The sequence below is a fragment of the Lactuca saligna genome, chromosome 9 (genome assembly GCF_052625555.1).
Source record: "Lactuca saligna cultivar CGN05327 chromosome 9, ASM5262555v1, whole genome shotgun sequence".
NCBI classification, from domain to species: Eukaryota; Viridiplantae; Streptophyta; class Magnoliopsida; order Asterales; family Asteraceae; genus Lactuca; species Lactuca saligna.
This window is the reverse complement of record NC_136425.1, coordinates 4,553,402-4,579,379: the sequence shown is the minus strand read 5'-3', so window position 1 is coordinate 4,579,379 and position 25,978 is coordinate 4,553,402. Positions and strand designations below refer to the sequence as shown.

At 38.3% G+C, this 25,978-nt stretch overlaps 4 protein-coding genes across 5 annotated transcripts; 2 read left to right on the top strand and 2 right to left on the bottom strand.

Annotated features, from left to right (window-relative positions):
* Positions 1 to 1,357: 1,357 nt before the first annotated feature.
* On the top strand, positions 1,358 to 6,426 carry LOC145018533 (RNA demethylase ALKBH10B-like). Its single transcript, XM_078976409.1, has 7 exons — positions 1,358 to 2,041; positions 4,653 to 4,792; positions 4,921 to 5,038; positions 5,134 to 5,250; positions 5,354 to 5,469; positions 5,575 to 5,729; positions 5,815 to 6,426. Exons 1-7 carry the CDS (start codon positions 1,561 to 1,563, stop codon positions 6,266 to 6,268), a joined length of 1,581 nt encoding a protein of 526 aa, XP_078832535.1. The 5' UTR covers positions 1,358 to 1,560; the 3' UTR covers positions 6,269 to 6,426.
* On the bottom strand, positions 5,249 to 8,049 carry LOC145018534 (uncharacterized). 2 transcript variants are annotated; one of them, XM_078976410.1, is made up of 2 exons: positions 6,576 to 8,049; positions 5,249 to 6,356 (listed from the first exon to the last, which is right to left on the bottom strand). In XM_078976410.1, exons 1-2 carry the CDS (start codon positions 7,891 to 7,893, stop codon positions 6,322 to 6,324), a joined length of 1,353 nt encoding a protein of 450 aa, XP_078832536.1. In that variant the 5' UTR covers positions 7,894 to 8,049; the 3' UTR covers positions 5,249 to 6,321. The 2 variants fall into 2 exon arrangements, with proteins under 2 accessions (XP_078832536.1, XP_078832537.1); XM_078976411.1 differs by having other exon boundaries at positions 5,249 to 6,301; positions 6,576 to 8,048.
* A 10,678-nt stretch (positions 8,050 to 18,727) lies between these two features.
* On the top strand, positions 18,728 to 22,132 carry BSM (Mitochondrial transcription termination factor family protein). The gene is made up of 2 exons (XM_078974031.1): positions 18,728 to 18,858; positions 20,336 to 22,132. Exon 2 carries the CDS (start codon positions 20,359 to 20,361, stop codon positions 21,913 to 21,915), a length of 1,557 nt encoding a protein of 518 aa, XP_078830157.1. The 5' UTR covers positions 18,728 to 18,858; positions 20,336 to 20,358; the 3' UTR covers positions 21,916 to 22,132.
* A 1,820-nt stretch (positions 22,133 to 23,952) lies between these two features.
* On the bottom strand, positions 23,953 to 25,411 carry RPH1 (resistance to phytophthora 1). Its single transcript, XM_078976181.1, has 4 exons — positions 25,067 to 25,411; positions 24,490 to 24,700; positions 24,233 to 24,402; positions 23,953 to 24,135 (listed from the first exon to the last, which is right to left on the bottom strand). Exons 1-4 carry the CDS (start codon positions 25,328 to 25,330, stop codon positions 24,109 to 24,111), a joined length of 672 nt encoding a protein of 223 aa, XP_078832307.1. The 5' UTR covers positions 25,331 to 25,411; the 3' UTR covers positions 23,953 to 24,108.
* Between the last annotated feature and the right edge of the window lie 567 nt (positions 25,412 to 25,978).

Below are 25,978 nucleotides of genomic sequence, written 5' to 3'. Positions count from 1 at the left end.
GATGATAAACACGTGTCCAGAAGAATGTATATAATTCCATAAAATGCCCATGAAGCCGAAACTGCAAATAAACCTAAAATGAAAGGACCATTTTATGTCAAAACTTCGTCAGTTCACTATTCATCTTGGTGCACAACTTTAATATATATATATATATATATATATATATATATATATAATTTGTAAAAAAGTGTAATTACGGTATCTGCTTTCCATTGCATTGATTATTCGTTGAAACATATTTTTTCGCAAATAAAACCTTATTTTAAAATCGCTAGGTTGGTAGACACAATTATCTGCAAAATAATTGTGTACTAGATGTCTATACCCTTCTTCACGATTTATGTTCAACACTGCACGTTTGGTCAGTAGTGGAGTTGGCTCTGACAGTAGCATGTTTGTAGCATATCAGTACATAATACCCACGAACATATCATCCTCGTTGATATCATGATTGTATAGATGGAATGGATCAAAAAGATTCATTTTTTAATTAAATAGAATATTAGAAAAGAAAATGAAATTGAAAGAAATGTGAAATTTTGAAAGATATTGTTGAGTTTTGTAGGTAAAATTGCGATAAATATTGTGTAATTATATTAGATATAAATAGGGATTTTTTTTAAAATTTTTTGTGACTGTTTGCAAACGGTCAAAAATGTGACCGTTCCCCAAGCCAATTTCAGTCGTTTACCCGAACGCCTAAAAACACCACCCCGAAATGGTGTAGCCAGCGTTATAATGCCATGTTTAGCATGCCACGTCGGAAAAACAGGTGTGCATATTGTTTTATACATATAAAAAAATTATTTATAAAAATGTTTCATTTTATTGTATCCATAACTAAATAAAGTATAACATGTTTTTTAATGTCCGATATCGAATAACTATATATAATATATTGATAATGTTTATGCTTCCATATTAAAATTATTAGTTCCGCCACTGGGTGTGCACGTTGCCCGCTCCCACCCATCTAAGCGCTTAGCGAGACAAGCTTGGTGCAATAACTCAGCTTGTGAGTATGGACCGGTGGTGAGGAAGCCATGTAGGCTTGTCGAGGCCCCTCCTTGCAGTCTTAGATGAGTACCTTTGAATATCTATATATTCTTTCGCAAACAACAAATTAAACCATTGAAAAGAAACAATATCATACATCCAATATGATTTTTTTAGTGAACAACTTACTGTTGCGAACTTTTGATATTGTATATATTAACACCTCAGCAAAAATAACCAATGAAAAGTTGACAACTCAATATGTGAAGACACACGTACGGACATGACAGTATACGCTCCTCAGAAACCTAACCCTCGCTTTCAATATTATATATAGTCCCCTTTTTTCATTTCTGTCTTCAATCACTCTATAATAAGCACATGCATACTCTCTCTCTCTCTCTCTCTCTCTCTCTCTCTCTCTCTCTCTCTCTCAAACTCCGAATTATCAGCCGACGGGAAATCCCGATAACTGACTGAACATCGTAAGCCATTGTTTCGAGTGGCCCGAACGGGAAACAGGTTTTCGTTTAGCTATTTTTTTAGTTAGAAGAGACTAGCATGGCACCGGCAGCCGGCGTTTCTACAGCTTCCGATCTAGCCCCGGCGGTACATCCAACAGAGACGTTCGCCAAGGACGCGATTATCTCCTGGTTCCGAGGCGAGTTCGCGGCGGCGAATGCAATTATTGACGCGTTGTGTGGCCATCTGTCTCGGTTAGAAGGCGGAAGGTGCGAGTACGAGTCAGTATTCGCTGCTATACACCGCCGCCGGATTAATTGGATCCCTATTCTTCAGATGCAAAAGTATTTTTCCATCGCTGACGTAACTCTCGAGCTCCAGAAAGTGGCCGAAACGAAATCGAAAGGGGTTCAGAAGATTGAAGAAGAAGTCGATGTTTCTTCGCCGCTGAAAGTGCAGCATCATGAAATTCCAAAAGAGGATCTCAACGATATAAATAGAAATCAAGGTGTTGAGGCTGTTGACGATGATTTTACCAGACTTAATTCACCTACAAATGAGATAAAAATAACCGATACAGGTAACAACGATTATACTTGTTATTGTTGGTATAGTCATGACAACAAATTATCTGTCTCATCTGATCTCTCATACTACATAGTACATATTGTTTTCTATCAAATTGCATTTAACTCTTGCCATTTTTTCCAGATTTCTTTCTCCGTTTCTCATTATTTTTTACATGTTCTATTACGTTGACGTCAAATTTCAATGTTCTGCATAATAATTTTAGTTTTTCAATATTGGGATCTGGATGTTTAAAGGAACGGTTTCTTCGTGTCCATTAATTGGAATTGAGTGAGTTCCTATATATAAACAGAATCATCTGGTCTCTTTTCTCTCATGCATTTGCATTGTACATATCGAGAATCAGTAAAAGCTAAAATTCAGATCTGTTGACACTTGACATCTTCCCAATGACTTTTTTTTGAAGCGAGATTGTCGAGGTTCGATTTCAATAAAAACTTAAAAAGTGCGTTTAGATATTGGTATAGCTGCCTGCCTGCTCATATCGGCTAGGCCGGCTTTATTTCCAATTTTCTGGTTAAAAAGTTCTAAGCATATTAATGTATCCATAAATAATTGAACAATTTTTTTTCAACAAAACATCATCATTATTATTATTATTATTATTAAAATTATGAAACTTTACATTTTGTTTTAATGATATTTTGTGACTAAAACGATTTGATTACTTACTTTATAATATTGCCTTTTTAAATTAATGGACTTTTGTAAAAATAAAATTAGTTGGTTTGTTGTTTTATGACATTAACCTTTCTCAATAACATAACAAAATTAAAACTCAAGGTTTGAACGTTTTTCAAAAGTTTGAAATTTCCAAGTATTTAGAGACATTGTCCTAAAACAAAACTGAAGTTTATAACAATCAGAAGTATTATAAGAATTTATAATAGTTTTTTAATTAAATGATGAGTTGGTAAACTATTCTTCTTATCATCATAAATTCATAATTACACCTTTTTGAAAAGGAAAAAAAAAGAATTTTTTTATGATAAGATGAGTGTATGTATTAAAATGGAATATAATTTGGTGGCACATGGTTTGGTGTGAGCTGCAGGAGGAGATCCGTAATAACGGATGTCACCAGTCACCACCTGTGAATTGTTTGTTGGGCGGAGCCTTTGAAATTTTGTGGTTGGATTATGATCCTACTACTATTGGTAAAGTCAACTCCCTCAATATTAACTGTCCACAGTTACGATGCTTTTAATAAACGGATTTCTAAAGTTTATTTTTGGTGATTTTTGAAGTTTAGAGCATCCACCCCAAAAGTACCAAATGCCTTTTAATTCAATTCTTCATGCAAAATGACTTCAGCCAAGTCATCAATGCTCTTTCATTACCTGCAACTGCAACTCTTTTTGCAAGGCCATGTCAATTTTATTATATATATAAGTATATAATTAATTACTTATATTTATTCATATAAAATTATACAACATAAGGACCACTTTGAATTACATTGATATGAATGGTTTTAAATGATGATAATTTTAGTGCATTAGACGTGCTTCAAGGGAAAGTTAAATCTAAATGTTATATATATATATATATATATATATATATATATATATATATATATATATATATATATATAATTGAAAAAAAAGGTTTGGTTTCTTGAAGAACCAATAATTATGGTTCTCTATTGAACTTTTTCATATATATATATATATATATATATATGAAAAAGTTTAATAAAGAACCATAATTATTGGTTCTTCAAGGAATCAAATCTTTTTTTTCAATTTCTAGAGCTTATTCTTTATCGAAAAAAATCTAAAAATATCTAAATTCATATATTAACATTGTGAATGTGAAAAATATTTTTCGGATTCACATTGTGCATTTGACGTAAAAAAAATCGAATTTGATATCATTGGAAAATTGATAAAAAGTTATGAATTTCTGTATTTTTAGTTTTTTTCTAAAAGTTGAGAAAAAGATTGGTTCCTTGGTTAATTATGGTTCTCTATTGAACCTCACCTATATATATATATATATATATATATATATATATATATATATATATATATATATATATATATATATATATATATATATATATATATATATATATGTGTGCGCGCGCGCGCGCGCTCTTTTTTTCGATCGATTAATCAATAGGATAAAAAAAAACTAGATTTTTAGGAGTAGGTAATAGTATTCTTGGAAATTCCATCCAACCTCTATCGTATTCTTGTAGTGGATGAAGGAATCCTAGTGTAACTGTATAGTAGTGCATTACTCGTTGCTTTTTTACCTTTGTTAGTGGGGAGGGTGCTAGTGCTAGTGCTCAGTGCTATGCTGTGTATGCATCCAAAAGGTTTTAATACAGGTAAAAAGTGTAACAGTATCTAACCCATATTAATTTTTATCCATTTTGATCGAAATGGAAGTGCTGCTATATGTAAATTACATCTATTAATTTCACTTAAGAAAAATGTCTAACAAAATTTAATTTCAATATTTAAGTTGGATTAATCATATATGAATTCCTTAAAAAAAAAAAAAAGAAGAAGAAGAAGCTATGTCTGGCTGTTAATCTTTTATTGTGCATATATACTAAATCTAATTCCTTATATATAACTTTGGACTATGTACAGGATCTGAAGATGCGCAGGAGGCATTGGTAGAAGTAGAAAACATAAAGATATGCTCAAACCAAGAAGATTGGGAGGTCTGGAGAGCTCAGATCAAGATGACAAAAGGGTTCGTAAGCAAGGAGTCTGTAAAAGGACATATGGCGAGTTCTTTTTTTTTTTTTTTTTTTTAATTATCTTAATTATATTCAACAGAATTGATATATACCTGTTAATTACTTCAATTTGCTATATATGCACATAATAATTTCGGACTTGTGTTGGTTGACAGGTCAATGTTGTAAGAGGTTTGAAGCTGTATGAGAACATACTTACCCATACAGAGTTAACTCGGTTAAATGAGTATGTGAATAAACTCCGAGTTGCTGGAAAAAATGGACAACTCTCGGGTGAGGGGATCCTGTGCTTTATAGATTCTTTTATAGCTAAACTAGTTCATTCCTTTTGCCAACCCAAGTTCTGATATTAATAAATGTCTCATTAGGTGAGACGTTTATCATTTACAACCAGCAGTCACAGGCCATCAAGAGAGAGCTTATTCAATTTGGAGCTCCCATATTTGGACAGATAAAAGCCGAAGCTACAAGTAAATCCCAGGATAGTAAGTAATTGCTTCAAAAAAAGTTTAGCTAAAAATTGGATAAAACATGCATGTCAAAATTCAAATCCTAAATCTGTTTAGTAACATACATGTATGCGTACAGGTCATATCGAGCCAATTCCAGATCCTCTTGAAGGTGTGATTGATCACCTGATTAAGTACCATCTGATTCCCGAAAACAGACGACCAAACAGCTGCATCATAAACTTTTTTGACGAGGTATTATATATGATCTAATCTTTCTATCAAAGATCTTACATATACATGTGTGATATGTAATTACATATAGTTCACTGTGTAAAAGCCAGTTTGTTTTTCCTATAGGGAGAGTTTTCGCAGCCGTTCTTGAAGCCACCTCATCTTGATCAACCGATCTCTACCCTTGTTCTATCCGAATCAACAATGGCTTTTGGGAGAACTCTTGTTTGTGATAAGGATGGAAACTATAAAGGACCACTTATGCTTTCTCTCAACCAAGGGTAATAACCCACATACTGTTTTTACTTCTTTTATTAATTATTACCACTAATAAAACATTGTAATCCTCTGTATTCAACTCCATAGGTCGCTCTTACTGATGAGGGGAAACAGTGCTGACATGGCACGACATGTCATGTGTCAATCTCCAACTAAAAGAATCAGCCTCACATTTTTCAAAGTTCGGACAGAAGACTCATACTACGAAAAGAACGTCAGATCAGCAACAAGTTCCATCACCATGTGGCAACCTAATGGTAACGTTAACGGCTGCTACGACTCCAAGTCCAAATGGGATGTCCTTAGTGCACCACAACTAGTGATGTTAGCCCCAGTTAATCCAATGGTTCTAAGCCTAAGAAGGTGGCCTCATGGTGGTGGAAGTGGCACCGGGGTTTTCTTACCATGGAACATCGGATCACAAAAACCAACAAGACATCTACCTCCTCGTGTCCAAAGAGGCCGTGTAACTAGTGTTCTCGCACTGCCAGCCCCATCTCAACCACACACACCAGATTCCACCTCCACTTCCAGTATTTAGCTTATGCAGTCAGTCAGGTCAGCTTCACTTGGTCTACAACAAGGCCGTGGTGATTAGACTTTCCTTTCCATGTCACCAGAGTGTTTTACTAGTAAAAGTGTAATTTAAAAATTGTGAATTATTATTAGTCTTTAAAAGTGAAGATTTTAGGATCAAAACTATGACACATGGCATAGAAACAGAATGCTTTTTAAAACGACAACAAGACAAAAAGCGTAAATACAATAACAAACAGATCTGATGTTAGTAACCCACAACACACAAATCGCAATGCAAAACACCTTAGGTGCAACGAAAAACTACTTACTATTACCGGCTTTCACAGGTGGTTCATCATCGTCTTCTATATCCCAATTCAAGTCCTCATCGTTTTCACCACTATTACTATTCAACTGCTTAAACACATCAGCTTTCTTAGGGGTGTTGCCTTGCAAGATTTCCTTTTCATCGTTGTCTCCAACATCCCCAATCTCATCCCACTCGAGATCTTCCTCAGTTACATCGTCATATTTACCAGCATTAAGATTTTGACTAACTTTCACATCAGACACATGTTCACCACTCTGTTTTGGCTCCTCACTGTTTTTGCTAACATCAGCAACAATGGTCTTCTTCTCCTCATCCTCATTGACAACATCAGAACTTTTATTTTTAGATTCATCAACACCATCTTCATCTGGATTTTGCACTGATTCAGCAACATTAGAACTCACAGTTATAGATTCATTATTAGAACTCTGTTTCTTTTCAATTTCAGGCAATACAGCTTCTTCCTCTTCTTCTTCATCAACATCCCAACTCAAATCTTCTTCATCATCGACTGTTAGAGATCTCCTTACCAGATTAGCTCTCACGTCCTCCTGCTGTTTAAGCTTTTGAACTCTATAGAAATACCTACACCAAAAGCTTCCATCATCAACCTCATTCGGAACAACTTTCCTGTAAATTGCTTCTACAGATCCATTATCTCCCATCAGTTTCTCAATCTCGCTTTCCCTGTCGCTCAACACAAACCCTAGTTTCCACTTATTATAATCATCTAAATCCTCAGGATCTTTGCAATAAGTTCGAGCATCACTTTGAATCGCATTAAGTTGAGAATCGAAACGACTGTACACTTTCGAATTTAAACCACTACGATCACTGTAATTCTGTCCTGCTTCCGAGACATCAGAATCATCAACATCGGAAGGTTCAAGAAGAGCGTCTTTACCTTGTGAGATGATATCCGCAGTCGACTTCAACACTCCATCGATCGCCGATGTGCCGACCTCGATCGAAGACGGTAGCTCCTTCACTGCTCGACTCGCGACTTCACGGAACAAATCGGATTCTTTCCTCAACCCTGAACCGAATTCCTTCAGATCGCGACGGTATGTCTCAAGTACTGATTCCGATCTGGTTGTTAAATTCTTCACCAGATCACCAAAGCTCCATAAACCACCGCTGCCGCTGTCAAACTCCCCGGATGAAGAAGAATTTGAATTTAAATGCTTTTCTTCAGCTCTTTCACTTCCTTCATGCTTTGGAGATTGATTTTGCCGAAGATCAGTCTCGGAATTCACGGAACCATCCATATTTTCCGGCTCGGTGTCGCCAGATAACATAGATTTGAAGAAATTCATCTACAATTCAACTGACTGGAAAAACTGTTATTGAAGTTTCGTAAGAATGCGTGTAGTTTCCCTTTCGTCGATCACGTAACTAAAAAGTTAAGATCATCAGGGGGATTGGGGATGACTGGAGGGAGACAATGACAAGATAACTACCGATTACCGACTGTTAAGATATGCAAGTTCTTCGAATCTCAGGCATTGGGCCTTAATCTTTAAAGCCCGTTATTTACTCCATATATTTGGCCTATAATACCCCTTTTCAACAAAACTGCGGTCCCCTTCTAAAACCTGTTTCGGACTTAATGTATTATGGGCATCTACGGGTTTAGAACGATACTATCTATTCACTGTTTAAAATAAATCAATAAAAAAAAGTGGAAGATAGGCTTCGAAACTCGTGATTTATACATATTTGTTTTTATTAAAAATACAAAGGTGGTTTATTTAAAATATTTAAGATAGTTCATAACTAATATTTTACATAATAATTTATAAAAATAAAATAAAAAAATTAATGAGCTAAATGACCACCACTGATGATGCACTGCATCTACTTGATGCAATTCTAGGATGCACACAATGACGCAGAAATATCACAAATTGTCATGCGATCACAAATTGTCATGTGATGATATTGAATATTGTACGTGTTGGTTTTGTTTCTTTATTTGTCTACGTATTTTTATCAACACTTAAAATAATTTGAGGTGTGTCTTGACGGTAATATCAAAGTTAAGTCATGACGAGTCATTACGTTTTTGCGTGACTATTTTATATACATTGAAAAAAATAAATCATATAATTTTTGAATTTTTCTCAATATATCACGTTTTTAGAATTGTTATATTAATATTTAATATAAAAAAATTCAACAAAAATTCAATTATTTTATACTCGATCAGAAAAAAAAAAAAAAAAACAAAAAAACTAGCGACTTAAAAAAGACTCACGTCATAACGCGATAAGACGCGCATTAACACATTATTTGGGTGTCATACTTAACAAACACGTCTTTGACGTTTCGTAACGGCTACATCATGTCTCGTATCATTGCATGCCATGACGCACTTTTTAAAACCATGGTTTCTACGGATTACTAACCGCAAAAACTAATTATTTTTGTTAAAAGCCTCCATTTTGAGGGTTAGTTTAATTAATATCACGATAAAAAAGGATATTAATTAACTAACAATTATACACGACTTCATAAACATTTTATTTGGCTTTTAAAGAATGAAAATTTTCTCTAGAATACCACATTTTGGACTAGTTATGTTCATATCAAAGTCGGTGGATGGTTGGTTAGATGTAACGTAAAGGTATCCCGAAATTTGACATTGTACGTTTTAGATGGGGAACATATATTCTCGACTAACATATGGACATCCGAACTACAATAACATTCTATCAATATTCCATACAAACTGAATTTAGCATTTGTATTCATTTTTTGATTTATTTGATGAGTTATTTTTTCAATTATTTAGAAGATCTTGACATCTAGATTTCTATGATTGATAATGAGTATATATAAAAAATATGTGTTAGATTTTTGCAGAAAGTTACCACTTGTCCTCAATTTATTAACCATTTTTTGTTTTTTCATTCTTTAATTGTAACATCCATAAAATCACAACAAATTTAAACTTTTTAAAAACAATCCCATATCATAGAATGTTTACAAAATAATTATTTTCAAAGTATTGTTCCATATCAAAGTCTCCCAAAGATCAAAAGTACATAAAACAAAGGATGTGTATGGTTATGCTTTCGTCTTACTGCGATCATCAGAAGTACCTGAAACAATAACTAAAAAACGTAAGTCAAAGCTTAGTGACTTCCGTTAAAGTACCAGTATATAAACATATAACATATACAACAACATATCGGGTCCAATCAAACATCGGGTTGGAATACCCTAGACCCAGTCACCCTCTAGGTCCAGTCATCCTCAAGATGGAATACCCTAGGTGGAATGCCAATATACAATGGGTCCAGTCAACCAACGGGTTAGAGTGTCAATATACAACAGGTCAAGTCATCCTCGGGATGGAATACCCTCGGGACTAATCAACCATCGGGTTGCAATGCCCATGGTTTGTTGGCCCACGTACATGGCAGTAAAGCCTTAACCACCAATCAAAATATATGCACATATAACAAATAAACATATAATCAGTCAACAGACAATCAGGAAGATCTACAGATCACTAAGCATAGCATCATCCTATATACAAGGATACAGATAATTACAGTACGATAACAAATTGTCACATAACAGGATATCTAATCTAATGGGCCGACCTTGGTGCCTTCGACCCGCGAGTACATTGAGGAAAAACTCACCTGACAGTCTAGAAAAAAAGTTGATGAGGTATCGACTCCGAATCTCATCTCTAACCTTCCCCTATCCGACCAAATGACCAATCATCAATCACAATCCTAAAATACCCAAAATAACCTTAGCTTAAAGTCAAATTAGTCAAGTCAACCCAGTCGAGTTAACTCGGCCAAGTCAACACAGTGAGCGTACGCGGGGCGTACTCGAGCGTTGACTATCATCGGGGTGGTTGACCTCGTACACGATGCGTACTCCAAGTACGTGGGGCGTACTCCCAGATTTCCCAAACTCTCATTTGGAGCTTAATGGCTTAAGCTCTCACATCCATCTTTCAAATCCAAGGCTAAAATACCCTCAAGAGTCATAAGTTTCCAACTTTATGACTTTACATATCCATTAAGTGCTTAACTCAACTTCTTAATCCATTAAGACCTTATAAAGAATGCACGGAGCAAAACCAACCATTTAGACCCCATTTTTATGACTTAAGACCCTTCAAAAGGTCTGAAATGACATCTTAATGGATCAAGAACACATTATGTTTGTTGGATTAGGTTTCTAAGCCCATAACTATATAATTATTGATTTCAGGGCTACTATACATTAATTAATTTATTTATTTATAAATTTATTTAATAAACGGGGTGCTACATTGACTTTTATCACACCCCTACACCGGAACGGCGGAAACGTTCGAAGGTGGAGGTCGTCATTGTGGCCTTAGACCCACCACTACTGGAGGGTAACTCACCTCAAAGTAGCTGCTGAACTGATCGGGAACTAACTGACTGCTGCTGCTCCGGGAGTCCTCCGGCTGCAATTCCCACAACATACTCAATCAAACACTGCTAACTGTCATTTAGGTACAATGACCATTTTACCCCTGGTCTAGCTCTAAGCCAATGCTAGAGTAAATTTTCAGTTGACCCGACTCGCCGAGTGGATCACCACTCGCCGAGTCCCTAGCAAACCATTGTCCTGGATCCCTGGTTCTACTCGTCGAGTCGGGCTATGACTCGACGAGTTCACCTTCTAACTGTCATTCAACTCCTTCATCCTACTCGCCGAGTTGTATGAACAACTCGTCGAGTTCGTCTTCATCCGAAGAACACTTTATGCTAAGACTCGCCGAGTTGTATGAACAACTCACCGAGTCTGTTCTTGATCTATGAAGATTGCCTTGGACTCGCCGAGTCAGGGCATTGACTCGCCGAGTCCTAACATGGGTGAGTTCAGCTCCCAACTCACCGAGTCACCCCCTGTGACTCACGGCTCAACTCAACACATCATGAAGGGACCAAATCGGTGACTCGCGACCGGACTCACCGAGTCACCTATACGACTCGCCGAGTCGTCTCCATGCATCCACCAAATACACAGATTTACTCGATTTCAGTCCATGCCATTCATAGATCTGGACTTCTAGGACCCAAATCACACGTAAAGTTTCCAACTTTACGTGTGGATATTCACTAATGTGGATTTTAGGGTGCAAAATGCCTCAAAAGGGTAGATCTAGGATGAACAAGCCACATGGGGCCATAAAGCTCACAGATCTGAGCTCCTGGAGCTCAATCTTGCCTAGATCTAAAGGTTAATCCACTTATTACGAAACATTAAGCACAAACAAGCTTGAAGAATTGCTCAAGAGTGTCCCAAATGAAATCCTAAGCATAGAAACAGGGGAAAACAAGATATACCTCAAGGAAAATGTTGAAATGACACAAGGATGACTGATCTCCTTCTCCTCTTCTTGATCTACTCCTCTTTCTCCTCAAAACCTTCAAGAACACACCAAGAACACTTCAACCTCTTAAGGAAATAAGGGAAAACGATGTTGGGGGAGTTCTGGGGGTGAATGGGGACGAGTTGGGGCGGAATGAGGGTTTAAATAGGGTGCAAACCCTTGAAACTTAGGGTTTCATCCAGCAGCGGTGACTCGCCGAGTCCAGGATATGGACTCGCCGAGTCGCCCACTTAAACGTGTCCTGAGTTTCGTCCCTACTCGGCGAGTCGGACCTTATGACTCGCCGAGTCCAAGGCTAAAATAGGGCAATGCTTAAATAAAATTCACATACCGGAAACCAGGTGCTACAAATCTCCCCCACTTATTTTAGACTTCGTCCTCGAAGTCTGCTGCCCGGTCCTGAAACAGCTCGGGGTAATGCTCCATCATCTCGTCCATCGGTTCCCAAGTCCATTCCGAACCCTTGCGGTGCTGCCATTGCACCTTTACTAGCTCTACCCTCTTGTTTCTCAACGTCTTGGTCTTTCTGTCAAGTATTGCGACTGGGTGCTCAATGTAATTCAAGTTGTCATCAACCTGAATATCCTCCAACGGTACTACTGCTGGATCGTCCACCAGGCACTTCCGCAGCTGCGAAACATGGAAGGTGTTGTGGATCTGACTGAGCTCGGCTGGCAGATCCAGCCTATACGCCACCTTGCCCACCCGGGCTGCAACCCTGAACGGCCCGATGAACCTTGGGCCCAACTTGCCCCGCTTCCTGAATCGAATGACACCTTTCCAAGGCGACACTTTTAGGAGGACCATATCCCCGACTTGGAACTCCAAGTCGGATCGACGTCTATTGGCGTAGCTTTTCTGCCGACTCTGTGCAGTCTGAAGTCTGCTCCGAACCTGCTGGATCCTCTCGGTCGTCTCTAGCACCACCTCGGTGCTTCCCATGACTCTCTGGCCAACCTCACCCCAACATATCGGGGTTCTGCACTTCCGCCCATACAACATCTCGAACGGTGGTCGGTCAATACTCGCATGATAGCTATTGTTGTAGGAGAACTCAGCCAAAGGAAGATAGGTATCCCAGCTACCACCAAAATCCAGCACACACGCCCACAACATGTCCTCCAAGGTCTGGATGGTCCGCTCACTCTGACCATCTGTCTGCGGGTGAAAGGCGGTGCTGAAATGTAGACGAGTGCCCAACTCGTCATGAAATTTCTTCCAGAATCTGGAAGTAAAACGCACATCCCTGTCCGAGATTACCGATACTGGCACCCCATGCCGTGCCACAATCTCCCTGGTATAGATGTCGGCTAATTTTTCGGCCGATATGCTCTCCTGAATCGGAATAAAGTGAGCACTCTTGGTCAATCTATCCACGATGACCCAAATCGAATCCACTCCCCGTGCGGTCCTGGGAAGCTTTGTGATAAAATCCATCGTGATATCTTCCCATTTCCACAGTGGAATGTCCAACGGCTGCATCTTGCCATGCGGTCTCTGATGTTCGGCCTTGACCTTCCTGCAGGTCAAACACCGCTCGACGTACCATGCCACATCCCGCTTCATGCAAGGCCACCAATAATCCGGACGAAGATCCCTATACATCTTCGTCGCCCCGGGATGAATAGAAAATCGGGACTTGTGCGCCTCCTCCATCAAAATCTGACGCACGCCACCGAGATACGGCACCCACACCCTACGGTGTAATGTCAAAAGTCCTCTGCCATCATAATCAAAGGAGGAAACCTGACCCACCACACGCTCGCTCTTCCGATGCTCCTCCTTGATAGCCTCCTGTTGAGCCCCCCGAATCTGCTCCAACAGGGGAGTCACCACAGTCATCCTCAAACAAACGTCCTTGATCGGCACCGTCTTGCGGCTAAGCGCATCGGCCACCACATTGGCCTTCCCCGGGTGGTAAAGGATCTCGCAATCATAATCCTTCACCACGTCCAACCACCGCCGCTGCCTCATATTCAGATTCGGCTGGTCCATGAGGTACCTCAAACTCTTGTGGTCCGTGTAGATGGTACACCGAACCCCGTAGAGGTAGTGCCGCCAAATCTTGAGGGCAAAGACCACCGCCCCCAACTCCAAATCGTGCGTCGGGTAATTTGCCTCGATTTGAGTCCAAACACTCCCGAAGGTGTGTCCGAATCCCTCAAACCAGGGCTCTGATACCAACTTGTAACGACCCAATTTTTACGTCCGAAAATTTCATTTTAAAATATTACTTTAGAAAACATTAATAAATAAAAACATTGTTTGATCACACCATAACACATCGCAATCATGTTCTAAAAGGTCAAACCATACATCCCATCAAAATATCAGAGTACAATCCCAGTGAATCTCGTAAATGCGGAAACCGAAGAGTGTGTGTATGACGTGCCGCTACTGCGCCGGCTCCTTCCCCTTCGGTGCAGAGGTACCTGAAAACAAAACTGTAAACGTAAGCACAAAGCTTAGTGAGCTCCCCAAACGTACCACATACCACACAAACACATAACATACGTACTGCCAGGCTATTCTGGGGTGCCTGACTACCCGGTACGGCCATTCTGGGGTGCCGACCTACCCATACGGCCATTCTGAGGTGTCGTCTTACCCGTGTCAAGCCATTCTGGGGTGCTGACTGCCCATGTCAAGCCATTCTGGGGTGCTGACTACCCATGTCAAGCAGTTCTGGGGTGCTGACTACCCATGTCAAGCCATTCTGGGGTGCTGACTACCCATCGGTCCTAACAACCGATCCTCGGGGACTGGTCCCCTCCCGCTACCTCTATCGCATAACATAACAGACCAACATACAAGCATACCATCACATACAGTCAGATAATTCTGGGGTGTCTGACTACCCAGCGGTCCTAACAACCGAACTCTACTACTATTGCATATAACGTATCATGATAGCATATAACATAACAGGTAATAGCAAACCTAGATGATATCACAAGACAATCATCTATCATACGTCTCCTACTGGTGGGCCGGCATTGTGGCCTTAGACCCACCACTACTGGAGGGTAACTCACCTCAAAGTAGCTGCTGAACTGATCGGGAACTAACTGACTGCTGCTGCTCCGGGAGTCCTCCGGCTGCAATTCCCACAACATACTCAATCAAACACTGCTAACTGTCATTTAGGTACAATGACCATTTTACCCCTGGTCTAGCTCTAAGCCAATGCTAGAGTAAATTTTCAGTTGACCCGACTCGCCGAGTGGATCACCACTCGCCGAGTCCCTAGCAAACCATTGTCCTGGGTCCCTGGTTCTACTCGTCGAGTCGGGCTATGACTCGACGAGTTCACCTTCTAACTGTCATTCAACTCCTTCATCCTACTCGCCGAGTTGTATGAACAACTCGTCGAGTTCGTCTTCATCCGAAGAACACTTTATGCTAAGACTCGCCGAGTTGTATGAACAACTCGCCGAGTCTGTTCTTGATCTATGAAGATTGCCTTGGACTCGCCGAGTCAGGGCATTGACTCGCCGAGTCCTAACATGGGTGAGTTCAACTCCCAACTCACCGAGTCACCCCCTGTGACTCACGGCTCAACTCGACACATCATGAAGGGACCAAATCGGTGACTCGCGACCGGACTCGCCGAGTCACCTATACGACTCGCCGAGTCGTCTCCATGCATCCACCAAATACACATATTTACTCGATTTCAGTCCATGCCATTCATAGATCTGGACTTCTAGGACCCAAATCACACGTAAAGTTTCCAACTTTACGTGTGGATATTCACTAATGTGGATTTTAGGGTGCAAAATGCCTCAAAAGGGTAGATCTAGGATGAACAAGCCACATGGGGCCATAAAGCTCACAGATCTGAGCTCCTGGAGCTCAATCTTGCCTAGATCTAAAGGTTAATCCACTTATTACAAAACATTAAGCACAAACAAGCTTGAAGAATTGCTCAAGAGTGTCCCAAATGAAATCCTAAGAATAGAAACAGGGGAAAACGAGATATACCTCAAGGAAAATGTTGAAATGACACAAGGATGACTGATCTCCTTCTCCTCTTCTTGATCTACTCCTCTTTCTCCTCAAAACCTTCAAGAACACACCAAGAACACTTCAACCTCTCAAGGAAATAAGGGAAAACGATGTTGGGGGAGTTCTGGGGGTGAATGGGGACGAGTTGGGGCGGAATGAGGGTTTAAATAGGGTGCAAACCCTTGAAACTTAGGGTTTCATCCAGCAGCGGTGACTCGCCGAGTCGCCCACTTAAACGTGTCCTGAGTCTCGTCCCTACTCGGCGAGTCGGACCTTATGACTCGCCGAGTCCAAGGCTAAAATAGGGCAATGCTTAAATAAAATTCACATACCGGAAACCAGGTGCTACAAGTATGCTTGAAAACCCTGGCTACCACCAGTACGTAGTGTATGTTCTGTTTGAAAATCCTGGCTACCACCATTATGTATTGTAGTCTTATTACTTAAAATAAAACCAAGTGTTGTATCCCTGGAATACCCTCCAGTGTATAGAGTAGTAGTAGTTCTATTAATTAAAATAAAACTGTTGAAGAGTGAACATCCCATAAACGAATGTTAGTTTATACTATTGTGAGTTCGTATAACCATGCTACTATGACTGATGACCTCCGCGACGTTTCTTCAGGCATCGTAGGGTATGATATTTGTCACCCCAGGCATGACTGCCTAACTGTAGCTAGCAGTTTAGGTGTAGGATTATCAGTCCCGAATAGATCTATTCACAAATCTCACGCTCTCCCTCGAGGAGACTCTGGCTATACTAAGTGTAGAGGATTTAACCAGTACCCCAAAGGGTACAATGAAGAGATGTCTCACAATCCTGTATTAACTAATTTACGTGTTGTTTTGTATCGTTTCTCATGTTTGAAATCATTTGTATACTTGGTAGAGTATAAATAATTATATGCAAAATAATTATTTAGTGTCATACTCTTGTTATCTTATTGTAGTCATGAATATCATAAACTAAACTTGTCATAGTTTATATGTTTGTTCAAGCAAGTAGTTTGTATCGAGTAAAACTGGTAATGGATTCCCCAAACCATACCTATTATAGTTTGATTGAAATGTGTTATTCGTGAATTGTTCTGAAAACTATGCAATTATGTTTAGAAAACGTCCCTTATGCTCCGCATAATACAAAAGGGATAAAATATCTAAATGTTTTATGGAAATCGTTGGTTTGTATCAATTGCAAAAGTTTTAAACTATTTGAAATCCTTTTTGATTTTAGTTCACAAAATCATTTGTTTTTGGCTTGTATTCCCCTCCTGAAAACGTATAAAATCCATAAAAGTGTAGGGGTATGAACTCACTGATTGATGTGTGGTCCGAATGTAAGGTCGATAGGAATGTTGGGTGTCAAGTGAAGTCTCGAACACAAACGGATCCTATTTAACATATAATAGCACATATAGGTATTAGTTTAGGGTATAACACCACTAATTATGGAAGGAGACCACCTTAGAGACTAGGAAACACTTGAAACTAAGTGTTAGAATCATATGTGATTGAAAGAGGGAAGTTTGCGGTCACACAAAGGTGTGTATGACCATAGGTTGGCGGTCCAATGGGGTTTACGGCCCAATAGTGTACGGCCCATGGGTTTACGACCAATGGGTGTACAACCAGGGAGTTTTCGGTCGTACACTCTTGATGAAGTGTGCATTTGAGGTGTTTTAAGGTCCTTTCTAGCCTCCCAGAAGTGTTCTAGGTCCCATGTATAGCTTAAAGAAGAGTTTAAGGCCAATCCTTGACCAAAAACTAGGGTTTACGGTCCATGAGGTGTGTATGGCCGTAAACCCTTAGTGTTCATGCCTTTTGGGTTGATTTCTAGGTGAAAAACAAGCATTTCTAGTAGATAACAAGCATAGGAAGCAGTTACTTACTATTAGGAAGATTGAACTGGGTTTTTAGCCACCAAGAACTAGTGTATGTTATTGGTATTCTTGGTGAGAGATGAAGATCTAGCAAATGATGAAATCTATGACATGAAACATGAATTCATCATTAGAATAAGGAATGTAGCAACAAATCAAGGTGGGAAAATACTTACATCTTTGAGGATCTTGAAGAAAATTCGATGGATGTAGAGAGAGAGAAAGAGGAAGTTCTAGACTTGGAGTTTGTAAAATGATAAATGAACGCCAAGTATCCCTTATATAGGGAGGAGTTTTCGGCCATGATGGGTGGGGTGGGGGTATACGGCCGTAAACTCATGTTTGCGGCCGTACACTCCTCTTAAAGGAATGTTTTGCCCGAATGTTTTGTTATGACTTATAATAACTCATCCCTGAACCGAAACCTTGATTGTACTGAGCTTAGAATACCCAAATAAAACCAAAACAATGCTAAACGATGGCAGAAATAAATCTGACTTGATTGATTTTGAACGACTTACACAAAAAGAAATTTCAGGTTTTCACATCATTCCCCCGTATAGGGAATTTCGTCCCGAAATTCAAACACAGACTACAAATCACAGACTCGGAAAGGGATGCGGATATTTCTGTTTCACTATTGGTATTTCAGTGAACCTTCACTATTGGTATGCGACTTTGTTTTGCTGGTTATGTGTTTGGGTAACCATACTTATTACACGTATAAGCAATGTTTGGATCGAAACTTTAAGAAAATAGCTTGTTTTGCTCCTTAGGGCTTTATTTTGCTCCTGTAATAAGTCATTTTTGATAATTTCACCTGATTTAAGAATTGACCGGTGTGCCCCTTAACCAGATAAAACCTTACTCCTTGTAGTTCCTACTATTACAACATCGCCTCTCGCTATCTGCTCCTCACGTCGATTCTCTGTCGCCTCCCTGTGAAGCCACTGGTCGGAGACATTCGATAGCCTCAATTCCGTCGCACCCAACCCCAGGTTCCATTCTTCCTTCTTTTCCGCTTTCTTTCTTCTTTTTTCTGCTTTCTTTGAAATCACTAATTGATGTTGTTGGTCGATTTCTTTTTACCCAAAAGGTTTTCTTTTCCTCTGATTTCCTTCTTCACATACGAAATTTCTGTAGTATTTTTTTAATATCAATCGCAAAGTTCAGGTTCTTCCCTGGAATTCTGTTAGGTGATTTCTTATTTTCATTGATAATTGATTTGCTACTACTATTTTGCTGCTACTGTTTTGCTAATTGTGTTTAATGTTGAAATGTATGAAATCTGATGTGTCTAGTGTTCTGTAAAAAAATTGGAATATGTTTGATCAAATGCCTGAGAGGGATAGTACTTCGTATGCATATTTTCACTTATCAATTCTAATGTACATGTTTTAATGTTGAACTTTTGAATTTTTATGTTGTAACTTAGGAATTTATAATAGATGCTACTGAGTTGCTACTGATTTCCTCCAGGTGTTTTTGAATGATGTTCTTAAGATGCTTATATGCTTATATGTTAAAGGAACCCATTTTTGGTCATTTTACCCATATAAGCTGTTTTTTCTTTGCCAAACACTAAAAAGTGCTTATCAGCTTATAGTGTTTTGAACAGCGATAAGCTAATCCAAACACTTTTGTAAAAAGTTCATTTTGACACCGCAATTAAAAAGTGCTTATCATTTTAAATAAGCTTAGCCAAACACCCTCTTAATATCACTTCTTATCAGCAATTTGGAACAGAAATAGAAAAGAATAGAAGGGATAAACTAATAACTCAACTACAAGCTCTATCATAATCACTATTGTTGTAACCGTTACACTTCCATGTTTCTTCCAAACAATTATCCTTGAATCATCTGTTTCGTGTTTGCAGTTTCGTTCAATGTGCTGTAAATAATTGTACATTTCTGTATGTTTGATTGTTGTTCAACTTTTAAATCTTCTTGTCACTGATTATCCTTAGGGTTTTATTTTTCTGTTTGTGTTGAATTTATGCTTAAAATTTACAGTTTGGAAGAGAAATAGAAAATAATAGAAGGCATGTATGCCTATAGCATAATTTCATGTATTATCATAATCTTTCTTTTAGAAATTACATTTCCATGTTTCTTGTACACAAAGGACCTTGAACTCATCTTTACTTTTGTTCTACGTTTTTGTGAACAAACCTAATTTATGTATGTTCAATGCACAGTTCAAATTTCTCATCTTTTTTATAGTGTTTATCCTTAAGCTTCTTAGTTTTCTGTTTATATTGCATTTATACCTAATATCACTGAGTACTAACAGTTCAAGAGAAAGTTATAGGTATTATCATAAGTCCATAACTATCATCATAATTGTTAAACTAAATTTTTTGTTGTAAACAATGAACTTGAAGTTCATCTGCTCTTCTGAGTAAGCCTGATGGTTCCTCATGTAGTCCTTTTGAAGCCCTAGACTCCTAATTTTGCAAATTTTGTGGTGCAGATTCCTTTGGATGTGCAGTAAGCATGAAGATGATAAGCTATAATCATATTCCAAAATCAAGTATTTTAATCGTGCAGCATGAGATATCTACCCTTACGTTTTGCAAGCCTCTAGCACCAACTATACTGATTTCAAATCAATACCAGAAGAGAATCAATTTCATCACGAAATTACAATGTTCGGTTTCCAGTAGACCATATGCATCAAACTCAGTAGACTCCAAATCAGACTCTGTTCGTATGAACCGAAAACAGGGAGGATCCTCATCAATATACAGCCGTGCTAGCTTACTAGAAATGAAGAACGAAAGGATTGCAAATCGAGCCCGTGTTTATGATTTCTTAAAAAGTATCGGGATACAACCAGATGAGCTTGATGGGTTGGAGCTTCCTGTAACAGTTGATGTCATGAAAGAACGTGTTGATTTTCTTCACACATTAGGGTTAACAATCGAAGACATTAACAATTACCCTCTTGTCCTCGGTTGTAGTGTCAAGAAAAACATGATCCCAGTCCTTGATTATTTAGGTAAATTGGGTGTTAGGCGATCTACTTTGACAGATTTCTTGAGAAGATACCCTCAAGTTCTTCATGCCAGTGTTGTGGTAGACCTTGCACCTGTTGTTAAATATCTAGAAGGCATGGACATCAAACCAAATGACATTCCTAGAGTTCTTGAAAAGTATCCGGAAGTTTTGGGGTATAAACTTGAAGGGACAATGAGCACATCTGTAGCTTATTTGGTGGGAATTGGAGTTGCAAGAAGAGAAATTGGTGGGGTTTTGACTCGATATCCAGAGATTCTTGGAATGAGAGTTGGAAGAGTGATTAAACCCTTTGTTGATTATCTTGAAAGTTTAGGAATACCAACATTAGCTGTCGCCAGGCTAATCGAAACACGACCCCACATACTCGGGTTCGGACTTGAACAAAAAGTCAAACCAAATGTCAACTCCCTAAAACAATTTGGTGTCAGGGAGGCGTCTATTTCCTCTGTCATTGCACAGTATCCTGAAATCATAGGTTTGGACCTTGGGTCAAGGTTGCTGAAACAACAAAGCTTCCTCAATTCCATAATCAATTTCAGTCATGGAGACTTTGGGAAAATTATTGAGAAAATGCCACAGATTGTGAGCTTGAGTAACACACCGGTTATCAAGCATGTGGATTTTTTGAAAAATTGTGGCTTCTCATTAGATCAAGTGAAAAAGATGGTTGTTGGGTGTCCACAGTTGCTTGCTTTGAATATGGATATAATGAAATTAAATTTTGATTATTTTGAAAGCAAGATGGGACGAGAGTTGGATGAGTTGGTTGATTTTCCGGCTTTTTTTACTTATGGTTTGGAGTCGACTATAAGACCAAGGCATCGGATGGTTGCTAAAAAGGGACTTAAATGTTCTCTTGCTTGGCTTCTTAACTGTTCTGATGCGAAGTTTGAGGAACGGATGAATTATGACACGATAGATATGGAGGAGATGGAAGATGATTCGTCATTTGATATGAATACTTTAATGGAACCCAGAAATGATGGATCGGATTCTGATTTTGATGAGGACAGTGATGAAGAGTACTTGTAGCATCTTGATTATGCTAGCACAAGAACGAATTTAATGCTCAAAATATTATGTGGTATGTAACATATCTTACATTGTATCACTTTATTTTTGTCTCTCCCCATGTATTAGTTTTCATAATCGATGACAGAAAATAGTACTTGCAAATTAGTGAACAGTTATGCAAAAATCAATGTCTAAATCAGGTTTTAGAAGTTAAAATTGTATTGGTTTTTCTTTATGTATTTTCTTGCACTCCTGTTTTATGAATACATATTAGTATAATTTTTGTTGCCCAAAAGACTTGATCTTTATAGATCATTATAACGACGCCCTTTTAGACAAAGGATGAGAACAATAATATAGTTATATACTTATGTACTTCTACTTAGGCATGCACAAACCGGTTCATTTTTCAAACCGAACCGGTTCGGTTCACTCCCTAGCCAAGCAAAACCGGTTCAGCCTCAAACCGGTTCACTCAAAAAATTAGTTGAACCTATCTAAACCGGTTACACCGGTTCGAGTCGGTTCCATACCGGTTCCAAATCGGTTCACACGATATAAACCGGTTCTAAAACGATTTCAACGACTAAAATCTCGAACAGGTGTAAACCGGTGGTTCGGTTCTCAAACCGGTTCGGTTCACTGTGGACCGGTTCAACGTAAACCGGTTTACCGGTTCGAATTTTGAACCAGTTTTTTTGTGCATGCCTACTTCTACTTAGGTGTTACGTGTAACACCCCAGGCCCAAAGCCCAAAGTTACAGAATAACCCAATAACTTCTTGACCAACTTAAAAACATGGTGGATTGGTGGTAGCCCACAATTTAAGGCTTATAGGGGATCAAAATTATCATTTTTGGTCCTGTAATGGGAGCCAAGTAAATGAAGGGTGAAATGCTTAAAGGAAGGCCAAGGGTTTAATACTTGGCACGCCCAAAAAACTACTGTGGTACCTTACCCTCATGTGATAGGCCTTTGGGTGGGTAAATCGCGAATGTTGGGCTTCAGGTTTAAGCTTCCTTGGTGAACTTGGAAGTTGGAATCTAATTGGTTTGTGATTTTTAACCTATTTTCCTTGACCTGACTTCTACTCTCATTTATTAAGTTGACGTTCTATTAGGTATTCTATCCTAACACTTTGGATCCAAATAACACCAATTTGATGAAATTAAATCTTAAAAAGAGCAGGACTCATGAGAGTAAAACCAAAGATGTCCGAGAAATTTGTTACTATACTTATCCTTCACTCCCTATAAATGGGTTGCGTAAGATTCTTTTGTTTTTAACAGCACAAGACTGTGAACTATTATCTTAAAAGAAAACATGTCAAATAAGTAAAAGTCGTCTCATCTATGTTCAAATGCTTAAAAACTATTAATATTCGTAGAAATAATTACATTAGTATTTTAAAAACTATGTAATATATCTGTCATATTGAAAATTGGACAAAAGGTGTTTTTGGGTCGATCCAATCTCACTTTAATCCATAAAAGCAACTTAACCATTTTGGCCCCAACTTCTTGATATATAGATTATAGACCGGAGAAAAAGAAATGCCTAAAACCAACGGCTTGTAATCCTAAAGGCTAAAGATACTGGATTGGTAATTTGGTATCATGTTTTATATTTGGATAATTCATTTACACTATGAATCACAAAAGTAGAGGTGACAATTTCAGCATATCAAGGAATTAAGCTAACCTAAAAATTAAACTGATATATGTCAATTGGTGAATGGCAAATGACTCGAAGATGGAAAACGATCCAATTTGAATTTAAACTGCATGGTAACTCCAAATCGCTCTATTAAAAGAAAGTGGATTATTAAATTATTTAATTCATTAAATCATTTTTGAAATCATATTTAATTCATTAAATTATTTGTAAAGTTAATAAAAAGTGTTTGTTGGTCAACCGACTTGGCCCAACCGTATAATTACCCGTTACTGAACCCACCTTCTCACCATATACATTTCATTTCATCCCCAGTCTTAAGACACATTGTAAACATACATACAGCACCTATGCAACCACATCCATACATCACATAGGGACATGAATATCATCATATCACATATACAACATTTCCCTACCCTATTGTAAACGGGCCCTGTGCCCTTGGCTTGAACAAGCTATCAACTTCCAAAACCCCAAATCCACTTTTTTTTTTTTTTTTTTTGAATAAAGATCTTCATAGCAAGACCTAGCTAGCTAATCAGTTTTCTGTAACCACCCAAGCTGCACAAAACATTAAATCCATATACAACAAGTTAATAAACAGAGAGAGATTACAAGTAGTGGTGTGAAAGAGGTGCAGATAAAGTAATTATGGTACCTTCCATGCATACATAGCAAAAAAAGCTAAAGTATCTGCAGACCAAACGAGTGCAAAAGATTTCAAGAAGAAGGGGATTGTAACATTCAGCAATGGGACAAGGAGAAACAGATAATTCAGAGCTTCCTTCTCATTCTTTGAACAGTCTCTGGCACGAAGGGAAGGAATAGCTGCATAACAGGTCATATAATAAGATTCAAAGACAATTTACTCAATTAAAGCGCTATGAAAGAGTGAAGAGTGGTCGTGGTACTTACTGAACATCCAAATTGACCACATTCCCATTAATCTCCAGATATCAGGTTCATTTGAGGGGAATATGAGGTTAAAAGAGAGAGCTCCACCCAACAGCATTGATGCATACGCTTGAACCTCGAATACAGTGTATAGTGTTGTTCCAGGTACTGCTGGATTCTTCGAAGCTGTGGACGCCCTGGGTGCAAATGTAGCAGCAGTTTTCTGGACAACCTGTTCAAACCAAATACAATAGTTTTCCATGTTTAATTATCCCAGTAAAAAGGAAAAACTCATATATCCATTCCTTCCTTAATCACAAGGATCAACTCGTCATCATCACAACTTTCAACCACTTCAACCAAAGATGAGTAGAATCAAATGTAATTCAGTAATTGCATTCATCAATTAATCATAGAATTTTGGAACTTGGAATGAGATTGTTTCAGCTTTCAAGGTGAAAGGATTAATCATATTACTCTAATTTCGAGTGATTACCACAAAAATGTTATCTTAAATTTGTTAACCGCTCTTTTATTATGAATTCACAACCGTTCGTATACAATTTGGAACAAATTGTAGATTAGGCTTTTGTATTACCTTTTTTAGGTCTTTCTCGATCGTTGGAGTGCTCGATGTTGCTCCAACTGAAATTTTCTTTGTTTCAGCATTCGTAACTCCAATCGATTCTTGATACTCTTCTTTGCCCTCATCCACCGTTTTCGTATCTAATTCATTTGAAGATGCGTGAACGTTGAAGCTTTTGCCACGAAATCGAGGAGTTAATCTAAGAGCTGAAGGATTAATGCAGAAGAAATTCGACAATGGCGCTTTGTAGACGGACGTTGGCAGTAAAGAGTTCATGCTCTTCACTGGAGAAGCGAAAGGAGGGATAAGGAAGGGGAGGAGGAGGATGTCTATAATTCGAACGCTCTATCGACGAAACGACGCCGCAAGAGGTCCATAGTCGGGCAACCATTATCTTTGCAACAAAGCCCCTATAGTTCGAGAATTTTGTTGAAAGTTGCTTTTTACTTTAAATCTTGAGTAAACTACATTTTTGGGCCCTGTAAGAGTAGGAGATGAGCATATTCTGCAAAATGATTAATTTAGAAAAACATAAACAAATAAAATGTTAACTTGGAAGATTCAGGAACCAAAAATGTAATTTGACAATGAAATCAGAACCATAAAGATAGAAGGCAGCTCAACTTTTAACAATTTTAAACAATCAAATTATTTTTACGACGTGTCACTCAATTTAAAGGCATATGAGATTCAAACGTTAATGCGATTCCTGCAAGTCACAGTGATGGTGATAAAACACAACTCATAAAATTCAAAATAAAACAAATTGCATGGAAAAGTGTATAGAAGCAGTTTTTAATTTATGATCTATACTTTAGGATTTATGGTTCATGCTTTCAGAAAACAAATATAATTAATTAAAATGCGACTCCTCCCAAGTTTGCAACATATAAATATATGGACACTACAATGTTGATTTTGTTG